We start from the raw sequence: 18843 nt of genomic DNA, 5'->3' as shown, positions 1-18843 counted from the left end.
AGCGAGCTAGCTCGCTCTCGTAGCCTGTTACTCACTAGCTTAGCGCTAGCATAGCACCTTCAACGTTAAACTAGCCGGTGTTTTACGGGGCCTGTAAGCCAGTTTTCGCTAGTCTAGTTTTTCACCTAGAGACTATACGATAAGCTACCTGGTGTTTTACGAGGCCGGTAAGCCCGTTTCTCGCTAGTCTAGCTTTCACCTAAGCTACACGGCCTGGAAGCCCGTAGCAAATTAGCTTTCTTCACGTTCGTGGCCACGAAGCCCTTTCACAAAGTTAGCTAATTCCTGGTCCCCCTCTCGACGGAAAACTACGAGCTACAAGCATGTATTCCCCGGTGAGAGAGACCGCCGCCGCAGCTAGACGCCGCCGAAGAGGCATCACTCCCGAGCCACAGAAGAGGTGCACTGTGGCGGGATGCGGCAACAAGATGTCCGGCACCGACAGACACGAAGTATGTCTGTACTGCCTCGGCGTGGATCATGCACGCAACGCCCTTCTCGATTTCGACGACCTATTTGGTTGCGAAAAATGCAGAAGGATGGACTTCGAGGCACGTCGATGAGTTCTACAAAAAGTACACACTCGACGAGCACGAGCACTATGGACCGAGGCAGAAGTTGGACTATACCCCAGCTTCGCCTCGCACAGCCAGAGGCTCCACTCAAGAGCGAGAGCGGCCTATACCGGCCCCTCGTAGCCGTGCTACAGCTACGGTCTCCTCCCAGGCAGCGGCAGACAGGGCCACCGCAGCCCGCTACGAAGCTGACGGAGCTAGACCTAAGAGCGGCTCTCGCCCTCTGATACCTCGTCAAGTGAGTACACCAGCAACCGGGCCTCGCGGCCGCGAGATCCCGGCTACCATGGAGGAGCGCTCCGCCAGACCGATAGCAAAGCCTCGTCTTCGCACTGCGGTCTCTACTACCATGGCAGCCCGCCTAGAAGCCTCTCCACCACGCAGCAAGGCCCCCACTAAGGACTGGGCTGACGCTGAAGAGGGGGAAATCGACTACGACGAACTCCCCTCCTTCCAGGAGAGAGACTGCGAGCGCTATGAAGTCGTAGACGAGGGCAACTACCAGAACGACTCGTCAGAGGCAGACGAGTACACTCGCCGCCCTTTCCAGGACAGTGAAGACGACGAGGTAGAGGAATTTCCTCCCCCCGTCGACAGACAGGTAACACCCCCACCTCAGCCTCGCGCTGCTCTCCCCAAGGATAATTCAACCTTGATGGAGATCTACAAAAGGGCTGCTATCCGCTGTGACCACGCCTGGGAGGAGATCCCCAGCGAGAAGGTGAAGTGGGATGGACGCAGCGATGAGTACGTCCCCCCTCCTGTACCAAAGAAGCAGGCCATTCCTCAGGCCTCAGGCTTTGAGACCTTGCTCAGCAAAGCCTGGACCAACCCTATAGTCAAGGTAGAGGCCATCCACCGCCGTGGCAAAAGGGCGGCCACTGAAATGAAGGACATGGAGAAGCTGAACCTTCTCAAGATGCCCTCCATGGACAGAGCCATGGCCTCGTACCTGGCTAACCCCCAAGCCCCAACTGTGATCCCACAGGACAAAGAACCAGTCTTCTCCAGTGTGGCCGACAAAGAAGGGTCTAACTTTGTCGCCAGGGGACTCAACGCAGGAAGCCTCCTGCATGGATCCATGAAGGCTCTCCTGCTGAAAATGGGCAACATATCCACCCCAGAAAATCTGGCTGAGATGCGCCGCCTGGTACACGAGCTGGCCCAGCTCCAATATGATGTCACCAAGCACACTGGAGCAGCTCTGGTGTCCTCCATCCTCCAGGAGCGGATGAGGTGGGTGAACCTCGCCCCTCTCCCCGATTCTGTGAAGAGGGACATGGTGGGGAGGGACATATCACACGAGAGCCTCTTCCATGGGGTTCTCGAAGACATGTCGGTCTCCATCCAGCAGGCAGAGACCTCCACCAAGACGATGAAGGCTCTTCAGCCACTGGCTGCCAAGGCTCCACCGGGCCGCGGCAGGGGCAAGCGTGCCCCATGGAAGCCCAGGACGTCCAGCAAGGACCCACCCGGGCCCCCGAGGGACTACTCCGGAGACAGACAGCGTCAACCGCAGGGTCCACGCACCGACCGTCGCCGCTCCCCCCCGCCCTACAAGCCCAGAGGAGGAGCGTCCAGGGGCCGAGGCGCTGGGAAGCGGAAGTGACCCGCATGGCAGGTCCCAGAGGGGGGTCCTAGCCTCACCCCCCCGATTTCTCCCACAGAGTTCGAGGCCGGAGGCAGTGGTCACGGACCTCGCCTCCGAGCCGGCGTCAAAGCGCTTGAGGACGAGTGTGCAGACTGCCACGGGCAGCAGTGTACACACGTACCAAAATGTTGTTATGTGCAATTCACAAAGTGTCAATGTTTTTGCTTTAATAAAGTGTCAAAAAAACAAAAAAACACAAAAAACAACACAACGAACTCTGAAGGGCACAAGCCCAGCCATGGGAGAGATAACCCATACTGTAACAGCACAAGCTGTTACAGGCCGGGACCACCACGCCAAAATATTTCTTCACTACCCGAAGAATCCACTAGAGGGAGACATTCCACACAAGGTGAGTTTTCCCCTAGGCAAACCGTCTCAAGGTACCCACAGGCCACAGAGAGACACCACTATACAGGCGGGTTTCCCCCCACACACGGGGAACCCCCTGTCACGTCATCTGTCAAAGTGGCGAGAGTGCGGAGCATCATCATGGATCATGCGCACTATAGCGACCGGATACAGGCTCCAGTTCGTGTCGAAACCGCCCACCTTCGAGAGGATCTTATTCTCTCAAGCGAGGGGACAGGAAGCAGGCATTTTACAAGAGGAAATCAGATCCCTCCTGCAAAAAGGTGCCATCACGGAGGTTTCTCACAACCAGGCAATGAACGGGTTTTACTCCCGTTACTTCCTGGTGAAAAAGAAGGGGGGGGGGGCTCCGACCCATATTGGATCTCAGAGCTCTCAACCGCTATCTGAAAACCTTCCGCTTCAAAATGTTGACGCCACCAGTCCTACTGCGATCAATCCGCAGAGGGGACTGGTTCACGTCAATAGACTTACAGGACGCATACTTTCACGTTCCAATATACCCACCGCACAGAAAATTTCTGCGCTTCGGGTTCGAGGGGAAAGTATACGAATACACGGTACTTCCCTTCGGAATGTCCCTGAGTCCGAGAGTCTTTGTGAAATGTACAGCAGCGGCGATAGCCCCACTGCGACAACAGGGTCTTCGTCTAGCAACATACATAGACGATTGGATCCTATCCGCAGACTCTCAACAAGAGGCGCTGTCACACACACACACAGTGCTCAGCCACCTCCGCTCTCTTGGATTTCAAATCAATTACGAGAAGAGCATGTTAACGCCGACACAGTCAATAGACTTCATCGGTATAACGCTAGACTCAGTCTCTTACAGAGCTCGCCTGAGTCGAGAGAGATTAGACGCGATGATACAATCGGCAACGTCTTTCAAGAAAGGACGCTCGATTCCTTTCCACATATGTCTCAGGATGGCGGGGCTAATGGCTTCCTCAATCCATTTAATCCGCCTGGCCAGGCTACACATGAGACCATTCCAGCTATGGATGAACTCTCTGCGTGTACCTATGTACCGTCGCCACCAACGGGTAGAAGTGACGTCACACTGCATACTAGCCCTACAATGGTGGATAAACAGACGGATCCTTTCAGAAGGAGTCCCCATGGGGAGACCTCTGATCAGGAAAGTGGTCACCACAGACGCAAGCATGACAGGCTGGGGAGCCACGCTGGAGGGTGCCACAACCAGGGGGGTGTGGTCAGAGCACCTACGCTCCTCCCACATCAACTATTTGGAACTGATGGCGGTTTTCCTCGCTCTGAGGCAATTCGAACCGCTCATACAGGGTTGTCACGTGCTGGTGAGAACAGACAACACAACGACGATGTGTTACATAAACAAACAAGGCGGTCTCAGGTCCCCCCGTCTTCATCAGTTAGCTCGAGAGCTCATTCTATGGAGCGACTCTCGGCTTCTGTCCATCACAGCATGTCACGTCCCCGGTATTCTGAACACAGGAGCAGACCTGTTGTCCAGAGGACCTCTCCGCTACTCAGACTGGTCTCTACACCCACAGGTGGTCACACAGATCTGGAGCAAGTACGGGACACCCGAAGCGGACCTATTCGCCACAGAAGGGAACACGACGTGCCCCCTCTTCTTCTCGATAGAGGGGCCATCGACGCTGGGACTAGACGCCCTGTCACACCGATGGCCCAAAGGCCTACTCTACGCATTTCCCCCACTGACCCTCATTCCCCCCACTCTGGACAGAGTGAGGACTCAGGGTCTGACAATGCTACTAGTAGCCCCAGCCTGGGGGGTCTGGAGGTCGGAGATAACTCACCTCCTCTACGACCAACCGTGGCAACTCCCTCTACGAGTGGATCTCCTCACTCAAGCAGGTCGGGAGATTTTTCACCCTCGCCCCCAGGACCTAGACCTATGGGTTTGGCCCGTGAGAGGGTGATGTTGTCCGACGTAGGCCTCCCTCCGAATGTCATAGCCACAATTCAGAGGGCAAGGGCTCCATCAACAAGGGCCCGCTATGACACGGCATGGCACGTCTTTGAGCAGTGGTGCTCAACACGGCCTACCCAAGTGGTCCCCTACCAAGCGTCAGTAGTGGACATTTTGACCTTCCTACAAGAGTTCCTAGACAGGGGACTAGGTCTCTCCTCGGTCAAAAACAACTTGGCAGCAATCTCAGTCTGCCATGTGGGGTTCGAAAACGAGACGGTATGGAAACACCCTCTAGTTAGGCAGTTCGTTAAGGGCGTACGAAGGGAACACAGGGTCAACAGATCCCTGGTCCCCTCCTGGGATCTAACCCTAGTCCTGGAGGCCTTAACCAAGGATCCCTTCGAACCACTGACGACAGTTAGTTTGAAGAACCTGACACTGAAGGTAGCCCTCCTAGTTGCCTTGACAACTGCTAAAAGGGTCAGCGACCTACACGCCCTCTCGACCTCGCCAGAGTGCATGAGGTTCGATGACAGGTCAACCAAGGTCACTATCAAACCCAACCCAGCCTTCATCCCCAAGAACGCTCTCTCCGTGTGCGTTCCAGTGGACCTACAGGCTTTCCACCCCCCTCCTTTTGCTTCTAACGAAGACAGGAGGTTAAACTGTCTCTGTCCAGTGAGAGCTTTACGAGCATACGTGGACAGGACGGCCCCCTTCAGGATAGGGAATCAACTATTCGTATCCTGGGGTACCAGGACCAAAGGAAAGCCTGTCACAACGGTCAGCATCTCCAATTGGATAGTGCAGACCATCCGCCTGGCTTATACTAGTCAGGGAGTGGAGCCCCCACAAGCGCTGAGGGCTCACTCCACAAGAGGCATGGCAGCATCCTGGGCACTCTGTAAGGGTGTCCCAATCCAAGAGGTCTGTACCGCAGCGAGCTGGTCCTCTCCCTCAACATTTGCCACATACTATAACCTAGACGTGGCAGCGCCCTCTGTGGCGCACGCAGTGTTGGGGGCTGCCGCACCATAATGGACCTATTAGGCCATTAAACCATGTGTAATCACATAAGTCTAGATGCCCTGGATATACCAGGCCTACATGAAGCATCTACACTGAGAATGTATATCAGCCCGAGGCTACTACCATTCTCCACCGGGACCGGGCTATCAACCAGAGGTTGCCCAGCCCTCATTAGGTTACCTTATATAGCCCTGAACACACTTGACTAATTTCAAGACACGGGAGTTCATAAGGTCCCATAGAGTGAAGTATTTTGTGAACGAATACTTAACAAAACGAAGAGGTTTCTTTAGAAACCAAGGTTTTGTAAGTAGAGTGAGCGAAATACTTCACTCGAAACACCCTTCTGTCTTGGCCCGGCAGAAGGAAAAGTGTTCGAATGAGCGCGCTGTGACGTAGAGGCAGCCTAGATGCTTCGAGAAGCAGGGCATCTACGTCATCGCTCTTAAACCCACAGGCCATATTTTAGGAGCATATGGCTGTGGGAGTTCATGAATGAAGTTTCTGCCCTTTTGCTCCGCAAAGGGAAACATCCCATAGAGTGAAGTATTTCGCTCACTCTACTTACAAAACCTTGGTTTCTAAAGAAACCTCTTCGATTTTTGTTGTTTATAGTTTTTTTCCCCCACACTGACATACCTGAACAATAAGTACAGTGCTAAGTTGGAGCCAGAAAATGACATGACTCTGTCCCTGGCCTGTCCACCACTAGGCTTTTACACAGACTATGAAACCCAACAAAAACAAAAACAAAACAACACCACTAGCCTATATGCCCACCCAACCACAGCAGTGGTCCCCAGGTTGATTCTTATTGTCAGGATGGTGCTTTCTGGTTCACAATCGAATCACTGAAAACTCTCTCTAGGTACTGTAACACTTACTATGCATTCCATGTTCTACAGCAAATGTCTGCATCCCAGAATAGGAAAGCTAGGGTTCAAGTGGTGAAAGTCAGGTTGTTAAGTAATGTTACAGTATATTGTCGCAGTAGCGGAGGGATTTGACCGCCTCTGACTGCAATTTAATTGGTGATGATTTGGTCTCTGTACGTTTTTGCAGAACACGTCAACGTTCACTCTGGAGAGAGATGAGACGGGGGAGGTGCTGATGGAGGACGGACGCAGCCGCTGTCCCTTCAACCCAGAGTACAAATCCACCGCTATCATAGTTGGTACGTACTATGTAGTACCTTAAGAGTACAAATCCACTGCCATCATAGTTGGTATTTACTATGTAGTACCTTAAGAGTAACTTTGACAGAAAAAGACTCTCTCACCGTATAGAAAATAGAAGTAAAACTCCTTAGACTGAGACTTAAGAAAATATATTTTATTTTATTTTATCATGCTCATAAAGTGCTTTGTGCTCAAAGTGCAATTAAAAAGAAAACGTTTCGGTCCTAAGACCTTCGTCAGTGCTATATAGCACTGACGAAGGTCTTAGGACCGAAACCTTTGCTTTTTACGGTGAGCAAGTCTTTTTCTGTCAAAGTTTCCCTTATGTTTTTGAGACCACTGCTACCCAGTTTTCTCACCTTAAGAGTACAAATCTACCGCCATCATAGTTGGTAATATGTACTATGTTACTATGTAGTACCTTAAGTATACAAATCCACCGCCATCATAGTTGGTACGTACTATGTAGTACCTTAAGAGTACAAATCCACCGCCATCATAGTAGGTATGTACCTTAATACCACATGAGACCTAGGGCACGAATGGCACGACACAACAACTTGTATTCATTAAAACAAGTGCATCTTTAATGCTTCCCCTGACCATATCCAGCAGTTAGTCGTGTTACTGCTGAACTTCGTGGCTGTCTGCCGGGACGGGGCCAGACAAGAGCATTGAAACAATGTTACTTTCCATGTGTCTTTGATGTGGCCAGCATGGGTTCACGTAATGAGGAGTTCATGTTTGGTTTGTTGACCATGTTCAGCTCTATGTGTCCTCATTAGGACAACTGCTCCTGTACAGCCTCTGTTTGAACTCATCTGATTACTTTACAAACCAGTCCACGTACGGCTCAAACACTGACCACTGGCCAGTGGTGGAAAGTAACTGTACTTATTTTTACTCCACTACAGTTGATGTAGTTTATTATTGCAAAAAAATACAGTAACCAATTAAGCCCTATTTTAGACGTCTTCTATTCGAAGATAGCTGATCTGCAAGCTCACAATGCATCGCATTGTGGTATTGCTATTACTTTTACTCAAATCTCAATACTTCTCCCACCGCTGTCAAACACTGAGCGAGATAATAGTTGAAGATGGACGATGCAAGTTAAACCCCTGTGAGACCTCAGCATGAGGGTGGTCTTTACTCAACCCATAAACTCACTAACTCCTCTTTAGTGCACTTCAGAGAGACCTAAATAGAACTCGTGTTTATTATGCCTTCGCTTAAGATCGCGTGTGTGTGTGTGTGTGTGTGTGTGTGTGTGTGTGTGTGTGTGTGTGTGTGTGTGTGTGTGTGTGTGTGTGTGTGTGTGTGTGTGTGTGTGTGTGTGTGTGTGTGTGTGTGTGTGTGTGTGTGTGTGTGTGTGTGTGTGTGTGTGTGTGTGTGTGTGTGTGTGTGTGTCTGTGTGTGCGCGCGCACTAGTGTGCGTGCATGCTCATTTATGTCACTTGTTTTCATTTAATCATTTATTAGTCAAAACTATAAACAGTACAGAGGTACAGTGAAACACAAAAGGTCCTGGGGACTGGTTTCCATTGTGGTCTTATACCTGTAAGAACTGTGCCCAACGCGGGGCCGAACCCATGACCCTGAGATTATTAAGAGTCTCCGCTCTACCGACTGATACACCGTGCAGCAATATCAGAAACAGTAGTTTGCAGAGAACAATAAAACGTTTTACCATTTAATAACCCATTTAGACCTGAGGCCGAGTGTAAAAGCCTGAGAGCCTTCTAAATCCTGACAAACGGTTTCAGAAAAACTCAAATATATATTCAGAAATTACAAACATGTATGTTGCTATATAGTATATACTGTACATAGCAAAAACGCCAGGAATTGACAGGTACAGTTTCCTGGTCTAAATGGGGGGCACCCAAATCCTATTTCAATGACATAATAAACATCATATTGGAGTGTGTTTTGTATATTTACTTCCCCACGTTGTACTACTACGGTGTCTTCAAGTAAATATGCTTTGTTTGTTACCGTTCACCACTGGCTGTTATATACTCTCTGGTACATGTTATTGTTTTCTCTGCAGACGGTGAGCTGTACAGCGGCACGGTCAGCAACTTTCAGGGCAACGAGCCGGTCATTTATAAGAGCCTGGGCCAGAGCACCGCCCTGAAGACGGAGAACTCTCTCAACTGGCTGCAAGGTGAACATACTCCTGTTGCACTGAACTCTGTGACCCGTTTCACTTCGTTTCTCCCCCTCCTGTGCCTGTCTGCTCCACACGCCATCTACTGTACTCCACACATCTACTGTACAAGCTTACAACGCGTCACATTCTTTTGTAGAGCTAATTTTGAACATTTAACACATTTGGAGAAAAGAAAATGGGGTTGTCCGAGGCTAAATATATATCAATTTGGGGGTCCTTGGTATGAAAACGTTTGGGAACCACGGGTCTCCTCCACAGCGCAGATAAGCTCCAATTTCGTGGTGATCATTAGTGATGCCAGCTGGTGCTGTGATGCATGCAGACAGCCTGGCTTTAGATGGCGGGGAGCTCTGGGTCCTATCAGTGGCAGCACATGCACTTCAAAAACAGCCCCGTTCGCAGTGGTGGAAAGTCACTTAAGTACATTTACTCAAGTACTGTAGTACAGTAAGTACAATGTTTAGGTACTATGGGCCTGATTCTTCAACGTGTTTCCGCTGATATATTGCCGTGACGCTGGCGGAAAGGCATTTACGTGGATTTCCCACATTAATTTGGAATTCATGGAAATGGCCGTGAACTTGACGCTGACTTTGGTTCGTCGGTAACTCCGCTAAATCCTCCGCCACCTCTTTAGGTGGCGGAGAAATTTGCGGAAGCATACACTTGCAAATAGATTTATTCAGAAGGCTTTAGTCTTCATGCTGAATCAATAAATAGTCCCCAAATCTCAGATAAAATATGTAGGCATGTGCCCCCAACATATTGGTCGATCAGCACAAAAAATCAGCACAAAAAACGATATATATATATATATAAAAGCCGAGTGCACTTGTATGCCTAAATGCATGCATTATAGGCAAGTTAGCCTATAGAGTCCCATATACAGAAACTGCCCCGCAAGCCGACACCTTTTTATTTATTTATTAGGATATTTATATCATGCGCGATTGGGGATGCTCACTCGGCAGCCTTCTACTCGAAGTGCAACGGTTGTGAGCTTGTAGATCGGATCTCGCGGACTCGCGCTGCATGTTAAAAAACAAATTCACAGTTATAATAAGAACATAGGCTTATCTGCATTCTGCACTGTACGAATCCAACATAGTTTAGTGTAGACAGTAATGCCTGCAGTAGGCGGCGGCAGGCCTAATGAAATTGTTTTGTTACGGAGACTGTGTGTGTGTGTGTGTGTGTGTGTGTGTGTGTGTGGGGGGGGGTGCGTGTGTGTGTGTGTGTGTGTGTGTGTGTGTGTGTGTGTGTGTGTGTGTGGCGGAGGGCAGACAGCAGCGTACTGCCGATCCGATTCACATTGGAAAATGAATAGGGCTAATTAGCCCTATATAAAAAAATAGAAGACCAATATTAGCCTAATGAATGCAGCGTGTTTGAAAGTCGGCCAGTCATATCAGTTTTAAACCAGCTCACCTCCACTCGTGAACATGACGGACACACAGACAGAATTTATAATAATGTATATTTATATTGATCACATATGGATGCCACACACAGAATAGTTTAACTCACTGGATAAACTCACTGGATTATAATTTCTTCAGACAAGAGGATCCCAGGCCTACGAGGTAGGCCTATAATATATTTACTTATGAATGTATGGGCTACTGTTCTTTATCGCGCAACAGTGTCGAGGGCCCATGCAGCCCCCCTCCCTCTCTCGTCTCTCTCTCTCTCTCGCTCTCTCTGAAAATACGACTTTTGCATTGACATATCCGATATTTTAAATATCGGATATGTTTTACCTCTGCAAAGGTGTGAGTGAACACCCGCCTTGGTCCCGAACTTAATTAAATAAATTATAATTATATTGCTTCAGCGGAGCACGCACCATTGTAAGCTTGGATATAGCAGTGACCGCGGCTGTGATCTCAGACAAACTGCTGTCTGCTGAGTCATGCTTGAAGCCTTTTATGGTACGATATGGGGCGTGGATCAATGCAGATGAGGTTGTCGGTTGCTTTTCCGATCACTTTGCACCCGCTGCTTTCAGTATGACATACACCTGCGATACGCCAGCGCACCTGTGGTACACACCACTCTCTGAATAACACGTCATCTCAACGTAGCTTGATCGGACGGATAAATACGATATCTGTTTCCGTCACCGTTACACTCTGGCGCATTTCGTTTTTGAAGAATCAGGACCTATACTTTTACTTTAGTTCAGTCAGATAACTGGGATGCACACGCAGATTAGACACACCAACGGACCGACATGCGGACACAACGGTCGGACATGCAGTCAAGCATGCGCTGCAGAGCCCACAGGTGGTGCTGGGGTGGTGGTGAGAGAAAACAGTGCATAACAACACCAGGGATGTGTGTTGTGTAATTAGTTACTTTACACCATTGATTGATTGCCTTGGGTCTTATCAGTACAGTAGCAGTACATGCACTTCAAAACCATCCCTGTCCGGCAGGCTGGCTGGCAGTGCGTTCTGCCTCAGTTAGCTGCACTTCGCTCACAAAACATCGCTGTTGTCTTTTGATCTGTTGGGGTAAATCGATCAACGGAAGCTTCCTAGTAAAATTATACAGTGGTGGAAGAGGTAAAAGTAGAATTACACTAAGAAAAGGCCTGTATTCATAATTGTACTTGGGAGCAACAGTCGTGTGTGAAGAGTGTGTAGAGAAGTGGGCTAAGCACGCAACCCTGGGGGGCCCCGGTGCTAATGGGCAGGGTGGGGGAGATGTGCTTGTTAGAAAGTCCAAAACCCAATTACAGTACATAGTTTGCTGTGGAGTTTACTAGGCAGGATAGTGTTGAAAGCCGAACTAAAGTCAATAAAAAGGAGTCTCCCATATGTGTTCTTATGCTCTAGGTGTTCTATGGCATCCTCTGTTGACCTGTTCCTCCTGTAGACAAACTGATAGTGATCTAATGATGGCAGTATATATGGCCGTTTTGATGTGTTTCATAACCTGTCTCTCAAAACATTTAGCGACAATAGGGGTGAGTGCCACAGGCCTGTAGTCATTCAGGCCTGTGATATTCGGTTTCTTGGGAACCGTGACTATTGTCGCTGCCTTGAGACGTGCAGCATGAGCCTTGAGGCCGAGTGCCGCGCTACGAGCTTGTAGATCTGATATTTTTTGAAAAGTCGTGAAAATGTGTCGCAAATCTTTGAATATATATATTCCTTCAAAGCGAACGTTTTTAACTCATATCTTTGCTTCTGGGGGGGGGGGGGTCCCTGGAACAACATATTTTCAGATGGGGGTCGCCGGCCAATTACATATATTTTTGGGCGTCCTTGACATGAAATTGTTTGAGAACGACTGACATGGAAACACGGGTTTTTCAGAAAACTGTCAGGATTTAGAAGGCATTTGTAGAATCCCTCCTCGATGTTGTAAGATGATAAGAGCGCCCCTCACTTCACACGGGTGTGATTTTTTAATTGTAAATAGTACAAGTAAAATTACCTGAAATGTGTACTTGTTTAATGTGTAGTAAATGTAACGATACTTTCCATCACTGTAATGACATGGGGGGAGGGAGGAGATGCTGTTCATATCAAGCTATTCCTTCTCAGCGAAACCTCAGTAAAAGCCGTTAAATTGCCTCCTCTTACATGAAATGCGATGCACAATGTATTAATAGTCTCTCTTTCTCTCCTGACACCAACGTGTGTGTCGGTGTTTTTTGTACAGACCCGTCCTTTGTGGGATCAGCTTACATCGAGGAAAGCCAGCCAGTAGGGAACTCTGTGGGTGACGATGACAAGATCTACTTCTTCTTCAGCGAGGCTGGGAAGGAGTTTGACTTCTTTGACAACACCATTGTGTCGAGGATCGCTCGCGTGTGTAAGGTAAGAGCTGCGGGGGAGGGGGCGCGGTTGCGACACATAACGGCAAGACAACATTGAAGTACAGTAGAGCTCTGTTTGACTTATCCTCTAATCCAACGATGTATCAAGGCACACTGGTGTGCCGTGAGACAAGTTCAGGTGTGCCTGGGGACTTTGAGACAACCACACATTATTATTGCAATATTGTAATATATGTAAATGGTGCAATAAAGTATTTTACAATGTGCATTACACCCTGCTTCTATCGGGAGCAGTAGTATTCTGATTCCTACCTCCTGAGCCACTGCCACCACAATATATGCAGTTGCCGTATACAAAAGTGTATGACTTTTGTATTGCTTTTGCTCATTTCCCAATACAGAATCAAATTCTATTCCCTAAAAAAAAAATACTTTAACCACTTTGAATCTGGCGTCCCTATGTTGGGCATTAAACTCATTTGGACCTGGGACACCTATACGTCGCTATACGTATACTGTATCCTTCAATCTGGGAACAATTCTGTTGTTGCTATATACAGTATAGCAACACCTCTGTTGTTGCTATATACAGTATAGCAACACCTCTGTTGTTGCTATATACAGTATATATATACAGTATAGCAACATATAAAAGGCCATGATTTAGAAGGTCTAGATGTGGTTTCCTTTCACAAATGATCAAAAACAACAAAGAAAAGCTTGTCAGCTTGTTGCTATAAATACAGGCCAGCTGTTTTCAACCACATGGTTCAATCATCTGGGTCTTCGTATCTAAGCAGGAGGTTGAAACATTACTTTTCCTCTTCCCCGACCCCCCTGTCTGTCCGTCCGTCCGTCTCGGGCGCCTTCCTCCTCAGTGTCATGTGTACATCTCCTTCAATCTGCCTCACAATGTCAGCTGCGTCTGTCCCGTCTGCACCCATCCTACTGGCAGCGTGTTAAGACAGCAAGCGCTCTGCAGGCTTCATTGGTATTCTAGGGTGCTTCTACTGGCTGTAGGAAATGCTTTTCCCCTCGCTGTTTATGTGCAGGCAAAGCATGTCAACCCAGCCTCTGAAAACAGCAGATCTACTCTAGAAGCTCATTACGCGTTGCAATGCTACGAGACGTTTCATCTGCATTATTGGCACAAATAGCCTAGCTGAGCCTGAAACGACAGTAAACATGGACTTCTCATGGTTCTCACCATTCAAAGTCAGGTCGTATATGACTGTGTAGCACAGAGCAGGAATCCTGCACCCACCGCTACCTCTGTACCAGGCCATAGCAAAAAGGAAAAAAAGTTTGAATTTGGTTGCAAATTATTTGAAAAGTTTGACGTGTGCTTGATTTATGTGACCAAAGTCACATACATTTCAGAGCATGACTTGTATCGGTATCTTGATAGTGACATCGTTGCTGTCGGGTGGAAACCCTGTATGTTCAAATCCGTAGCTTTTCAGGAAATGGGGGGGGGGGGGGGGGGATTACCTGTGTTCCTGTGTAGTCATTATTTAGTCACAAGCTCTTGTTAACTAGTCATTGGTTCAGTATTTATAAAGACAACAGACACACTTAATCACTTTCACTTTCCAAATGCTTGCTAAAATATTGCTGATATCCCTAGTTCGTATCCCCGGACCGGCACGTTAAAATGACCACTGCTGAAGTGCCCTTGGACAAGGCATTGAACCCCTACCATGAAATGTTCTATGAGCAGGGCCTGGCTGTAAACAAGTTCTTGAGCTTAGTCCAGTTACCCTGGGTAAACATAGTACCTTTTGTGTGTGTGTGTGTGTGTGTGTGTGTGTGTGTGTGTGTGTGTGTGTGTGTGTGTGTGTGTGTGTGTGTGTGTGTGTGTGTGTGTGTGTGTGTGTGTGTGTGTGTGTGTGTGTGTGTGTGTGTGTGTGTGTGTGTGTGTGTGTGTGTGTGTGTGTAAATGTATATACGACAATGCATTGATTCCCTTTATAGGAATGTACCTGGTAATATTTTTAAAAGCAAATAACCCAGTACTTTAACTCAAGTACAAATTTGACAAAACAACTTTCACTTAGTTGTTGTAATTGAGTAATATTTGACCAGGAGTATCCAATCTTAATTACTTTAAGTAAGATTTAAGTAAGTACTTTGTTCTCACCTCAAATATGTTTCTTTTCATGGTGTTCTAACTACTGTTTTGGGTTAGATTTGCCAAGTAACTCCACAAGTTGTTTTTGTCTCTCCTCCCTGGCTCTCGCTGTCCCCCTCCCTTCCACTCCCCTCGTCTGTTTATTCAGGTGTGTGGGGGTGGGGGGCACATACGGAAGACTGTGAACCGTTCCAACAATAAGTGGCACATCATGGTTTCCCCCTAGCTTTTTCAGGGGCTTGAATTGTTTGCCACTTCTTTTCAGGTCGACAGTAGAAATTTCAAATTGTGAATAATCTGAACCGTGTCATTTTGGGTCTCATGCAGGCTAGTATGTTCTGGAGCACTGGTTCTCAAAGTGGGATCCAGGGACCACCCTAAGATTTTTCTTTTGCAACTGAAAGACTGGAAAATAGAAATGAAGAGTTTACATATAGTACACATATACTGTACAACTTCCCTAATGGTTATCTGGTTTCAGTATTTATTTATGGTGTATTGTCTCTATTATTAAGGTTATTGTAGCAATCAATTTATATTGGGGGTCGGGAGGGGGCGGGGCGGGGGTCCCGAGCCAAAAACGTTGAGAACCCCTGCCTTAGATGGGGTTGGCGAAAAGGGCCTTTATGTGTGGAGTTTGCATGTTCTCCCCGTGTCCCCTAGGGTAGGTACGCTCACAAAAAACATACATACAACATCAATCATCATTGAACATCATCATCTCTAAACTGCCTCCCCCTGGCCAGCCTGATGGAGGGGAAAGGAAATGGCTGGAATAACGTGTTCCATCCACGCGCTACGTCCAGCCGTTGGATTCCTCATGCGCAGGGGCGAATAGTTCTTATAACTGTAGGGGGTGCCTACAGTTATAAGAACCCCCCACCCCACATGGAAATAAAAATTGCATAAGCTATATAGAGACATATTTCCTATACAGTATATCCACATGTATGCACATTATATGAACCTGAATATGGGATATACTGTATATGCAGCATAGGCTATATTCTGCATACTTGCCATAATTGGCATAATATGTTAATAATATATTTTATTTAAAATAAAACCATAGCACCAACATTCGCTTTTTCATGCCACGCACCCTTAAGAAGGTGCTCGCGCACCACAAGGGGTGCACGCACCACAGTTTGGGAACCACTGGGTTAGGGCATGGGGGCTGATTGAGTACACAAGTCCAAGAGTGCAGCAACAATGGCGACATGCAGACAGCTGAGAGAGCAGGAATGTGCTACTACTACTGTAGCCTGCTAATTGGCTGGCAGGGCCTGCTATTCTCCCATGTGCTTTCACCTCTCCTCTCTGGTCAACAAGATGATTGTTTGGGTTTAATAGTGACCCCCGGAGGACAAAGTCAGAATAGAATAGCTGTGCATTGAATTATCCACTGAAAAGGCAAGGCAATTTATTTGTATAGCACGTTTCAACAAGGAGGCAAGTAAACATGCTTTACATGCAACCTCAAATATCAAGAAAGCAGTATAAAGGCAGCATAAATAAACCCATTATGAAAGGACATTTGAATAAAAATAAGTGAAACTGAAAGATGTGAGAAATTACAGTGCAGAAGTGTGATAGAAAGAAATCTCAATAAAAGGCAGCCGAAAACAGAAATGTTTTCGTTTGTGTGTCCCAGATATTTGGTGCATAAAAACTGAACACTGCTTCTCCACGTTTTAATTCAGATTCTGGAGACAGAATCACACTGGTGATTCACTGTGTGTGTGCGTGCGTGCGTGCGTGCATGCGTGTGTGTTGTTTGGGTGCTGTGGGATGGTGTTAGCACTGAGGTGTGTCCTGGAGGTCCGGGGCGAGGCGCTCTGTGGTTCGGCGAGTCCCGTTGTTGTTGTTTAATCCTCCTCTTGTTTTTCATTGTTCCGGACAGTTTTTCATCATAACGGAGGAATGTCCTACAGTGTTTGCCAGCACTTAACATTGGTGTTTTGTACAATGGTGGAAAATGACTCAGATTTTGTTTTGCGAGCTCACAACCTGTTTGTGCTTGTAGTGCACTGGTGCACTTATCTACAAAGTGATTTGTAACAAGTTTTCAAATAAATGTAGTCTAAAAGCATTTTTTTTGTTTGTTTTTCTGCCCCTGCAGTTTTACATTTTTAAGGCCACAACAGCCTCTGGTGTTCAGTACAATTGCATATTACATGAATTAACTTCTCCTGGTTAAAAGAGGTATTTATGTTGGGCGCCCGCTGGCCAAGTGGTCCAGGCGGCTGCCACATATAGTTTCTGGCCTATGTTCGCGACCCATTCATGACGACCTTTGCTGCATGTCTCTCCCATTTTCTCCCTCCCACTTAAATGTCTGTCTTCACTAATAGCTATCAATAAAGGCAAAAAGCCTAAAACACATCTTTAAAAAGGGGACAAAAAAAGAGATATTTATGTTACTATTGTGTTCTCAGTTCATATGTCTGGGCACCCTGGACAACGTTTTATTTCTAAACTTTAAACTTTAGACATAATGTCTGTGACAGTCATATTTCAGTTTTCTTTAAGCAGAAGTTAAATCAATAATGAGGCTTTTACAGTGCAGATAACACATCGTATCAAATTAGGGTCTGTGGCCCAATGTATATCAAACTGGTGTTCCTTGAAATGTAATAGATAGAGAAACACAGTGCTACTGTATATAATCTTATGCACGTTTTGGACGACTGAACATTTGAAGTTCCCCGAACGTCCTTCATTCTCGCTGGGGTTCAGATAAACAGGGTTCTGCTGTAAACATGACGGTTCCAGTTGAGATATTTTATCAGGGGTTCAGACATTCCCTGTGACTCCCCGAAGTCCAGAGATACACATGTTTACGATTTCACAATATTCAGGCATTCAGGCATTCCAACTCCCATTCATTTCCATAGCAGTTTCTTACAATCCGAGATAGATACTTCATTACACCGTAGCCACTTAAAGGAGCACTCATTCAACCTTATCTTCATATAATTGATCCTCATTAATGCTCATTAAGTTCTCATGGTTCTCACCATTCAAAGTCGGGTCGTATATGACTGTGTAGCACAGAGCTACAAGGTCCCCACCCTGTTATGTTTAACACATTTTGAGCTGAGATCATATTCTGAAAATGTCTTCTACATCCTGACAGTTTTGTGCTCACTCTGTGTCTGATTTAGACAATTGAGAAACCTCTGCCCATGAGTGGTAAGTAAAAAAATCGGAGTGAGTTGTACTGTACTGTACTGTACTGTACAAGCCCTCCCGCCTGGCCTCTCTCTTGGTGTGTGTGTGTGTGTGTGTGTGGTGTAATGGCTGCTAAAAACTCCTCATCATGCACCTGTGCACAGTGTGAAGCTCAACAGCGCCACTTTGTCACCTGTTGGTACCACAGACAGACAGACATTGCTGTGCATTGGAGTGGCTGCACCACTTAAAAACATGTGAAAAGGACATTCTTTGGGTGCTGGCTATTTCCTCCTCTATTATATTATTTTGCCATGCACCATAAAGTCTTTCATCTAATCTGGAGTGTTGCAGGCCTTCTGCTTTGCAGTCATTTCTCTCAGTTGAGAAACCTGCCTACCAATGACATCATCGATGGGGATTCCAAGCTGATAGAAGGTCCTAACGTGTTCGGAATCCTTTCTGTAACTCCCGAGCGCCGGTGGTTCTCAAAGCGGGTTTCCCCGGTGGTTCCAGGGGATCCACGGCTAAATGATTTATAGTTGGGAACCAAATGTACATTTACTGGTCTATAATCTAAACAAACTATAGGGCTACTTAAAGTTAAAAGGTTTGAGAATCAGTGTCTGACATATAGCATGTTCCTTGTGTCCGCGCAGGGCGATAAGGGAGGAGAGCGCGTGCTGCAGAAGAAGTGGACCACCTTCCTGAAGGCTCAGCTGCTGTGTTCTCTCCCTGACGACGGCTTTCCCTTCAACATCATCCAGGACATGTTTGTCCTGAAGCCCACCGGAGACAGCTGGGAGAACACTGTGTTCTACGGGGTCTTCACCTCCCAGTGGTAAG

The 18843-nt window shown here is 47.2% G+C and overlaps 1 protein-coding gene across 2 annotated transcripts in view; it reads left to right on the top strand.

Annotated features, from left to right (window-relative positions):
* sema4bb (sema domain, immunoglobulin domain (Ig), transmembrane domain (TM) and short cytoplasmic domain, (semaphorin) 4Bb) overlaps window positions 1-18843 on the top strand; it is a 98763-nt gene that overhangs the window by 69519 nt on the left and 10401 nt on the right. For both annotated transcript variants that reach the window (XM_083759779.1, XM_083759778.1), the window contains exons 6-9: window positions 6611-6722; window positions 8780-8896; window positions 12575-12732; window positions 18657-18838. In XM_083759779.1, the coding sequence (XP_083615905.1) occupies window positions 6611-6722; window positions 8780-8896; window positions 12575-12732; window positions 18657-18838 (569 nt within the window). The remainder of the gene's footprint in view (window positions 1-6610; window positions 6723-8779; window positions 8897-12574; window positions 12733-18656; window positions 18839-18843) is intronic.

This window comes from Protomyctophum parallelum (genome assembly GCF_964188405.1).
Source record: "Protomyctophum parallelum genome assembly, chromosome: 2".
Classification (NCBI taxonomy): Eukaryota; Metazoa; Chordata; class Actinopteri; order Myctophiformes; family Myctophidae; genus Protomyctophum; species Protomyctophum parallelum.
Note: the sequence above shows the minus strand (reverse complement) of the source record. Positions and strands in the feature narration are given on the sequence as shown.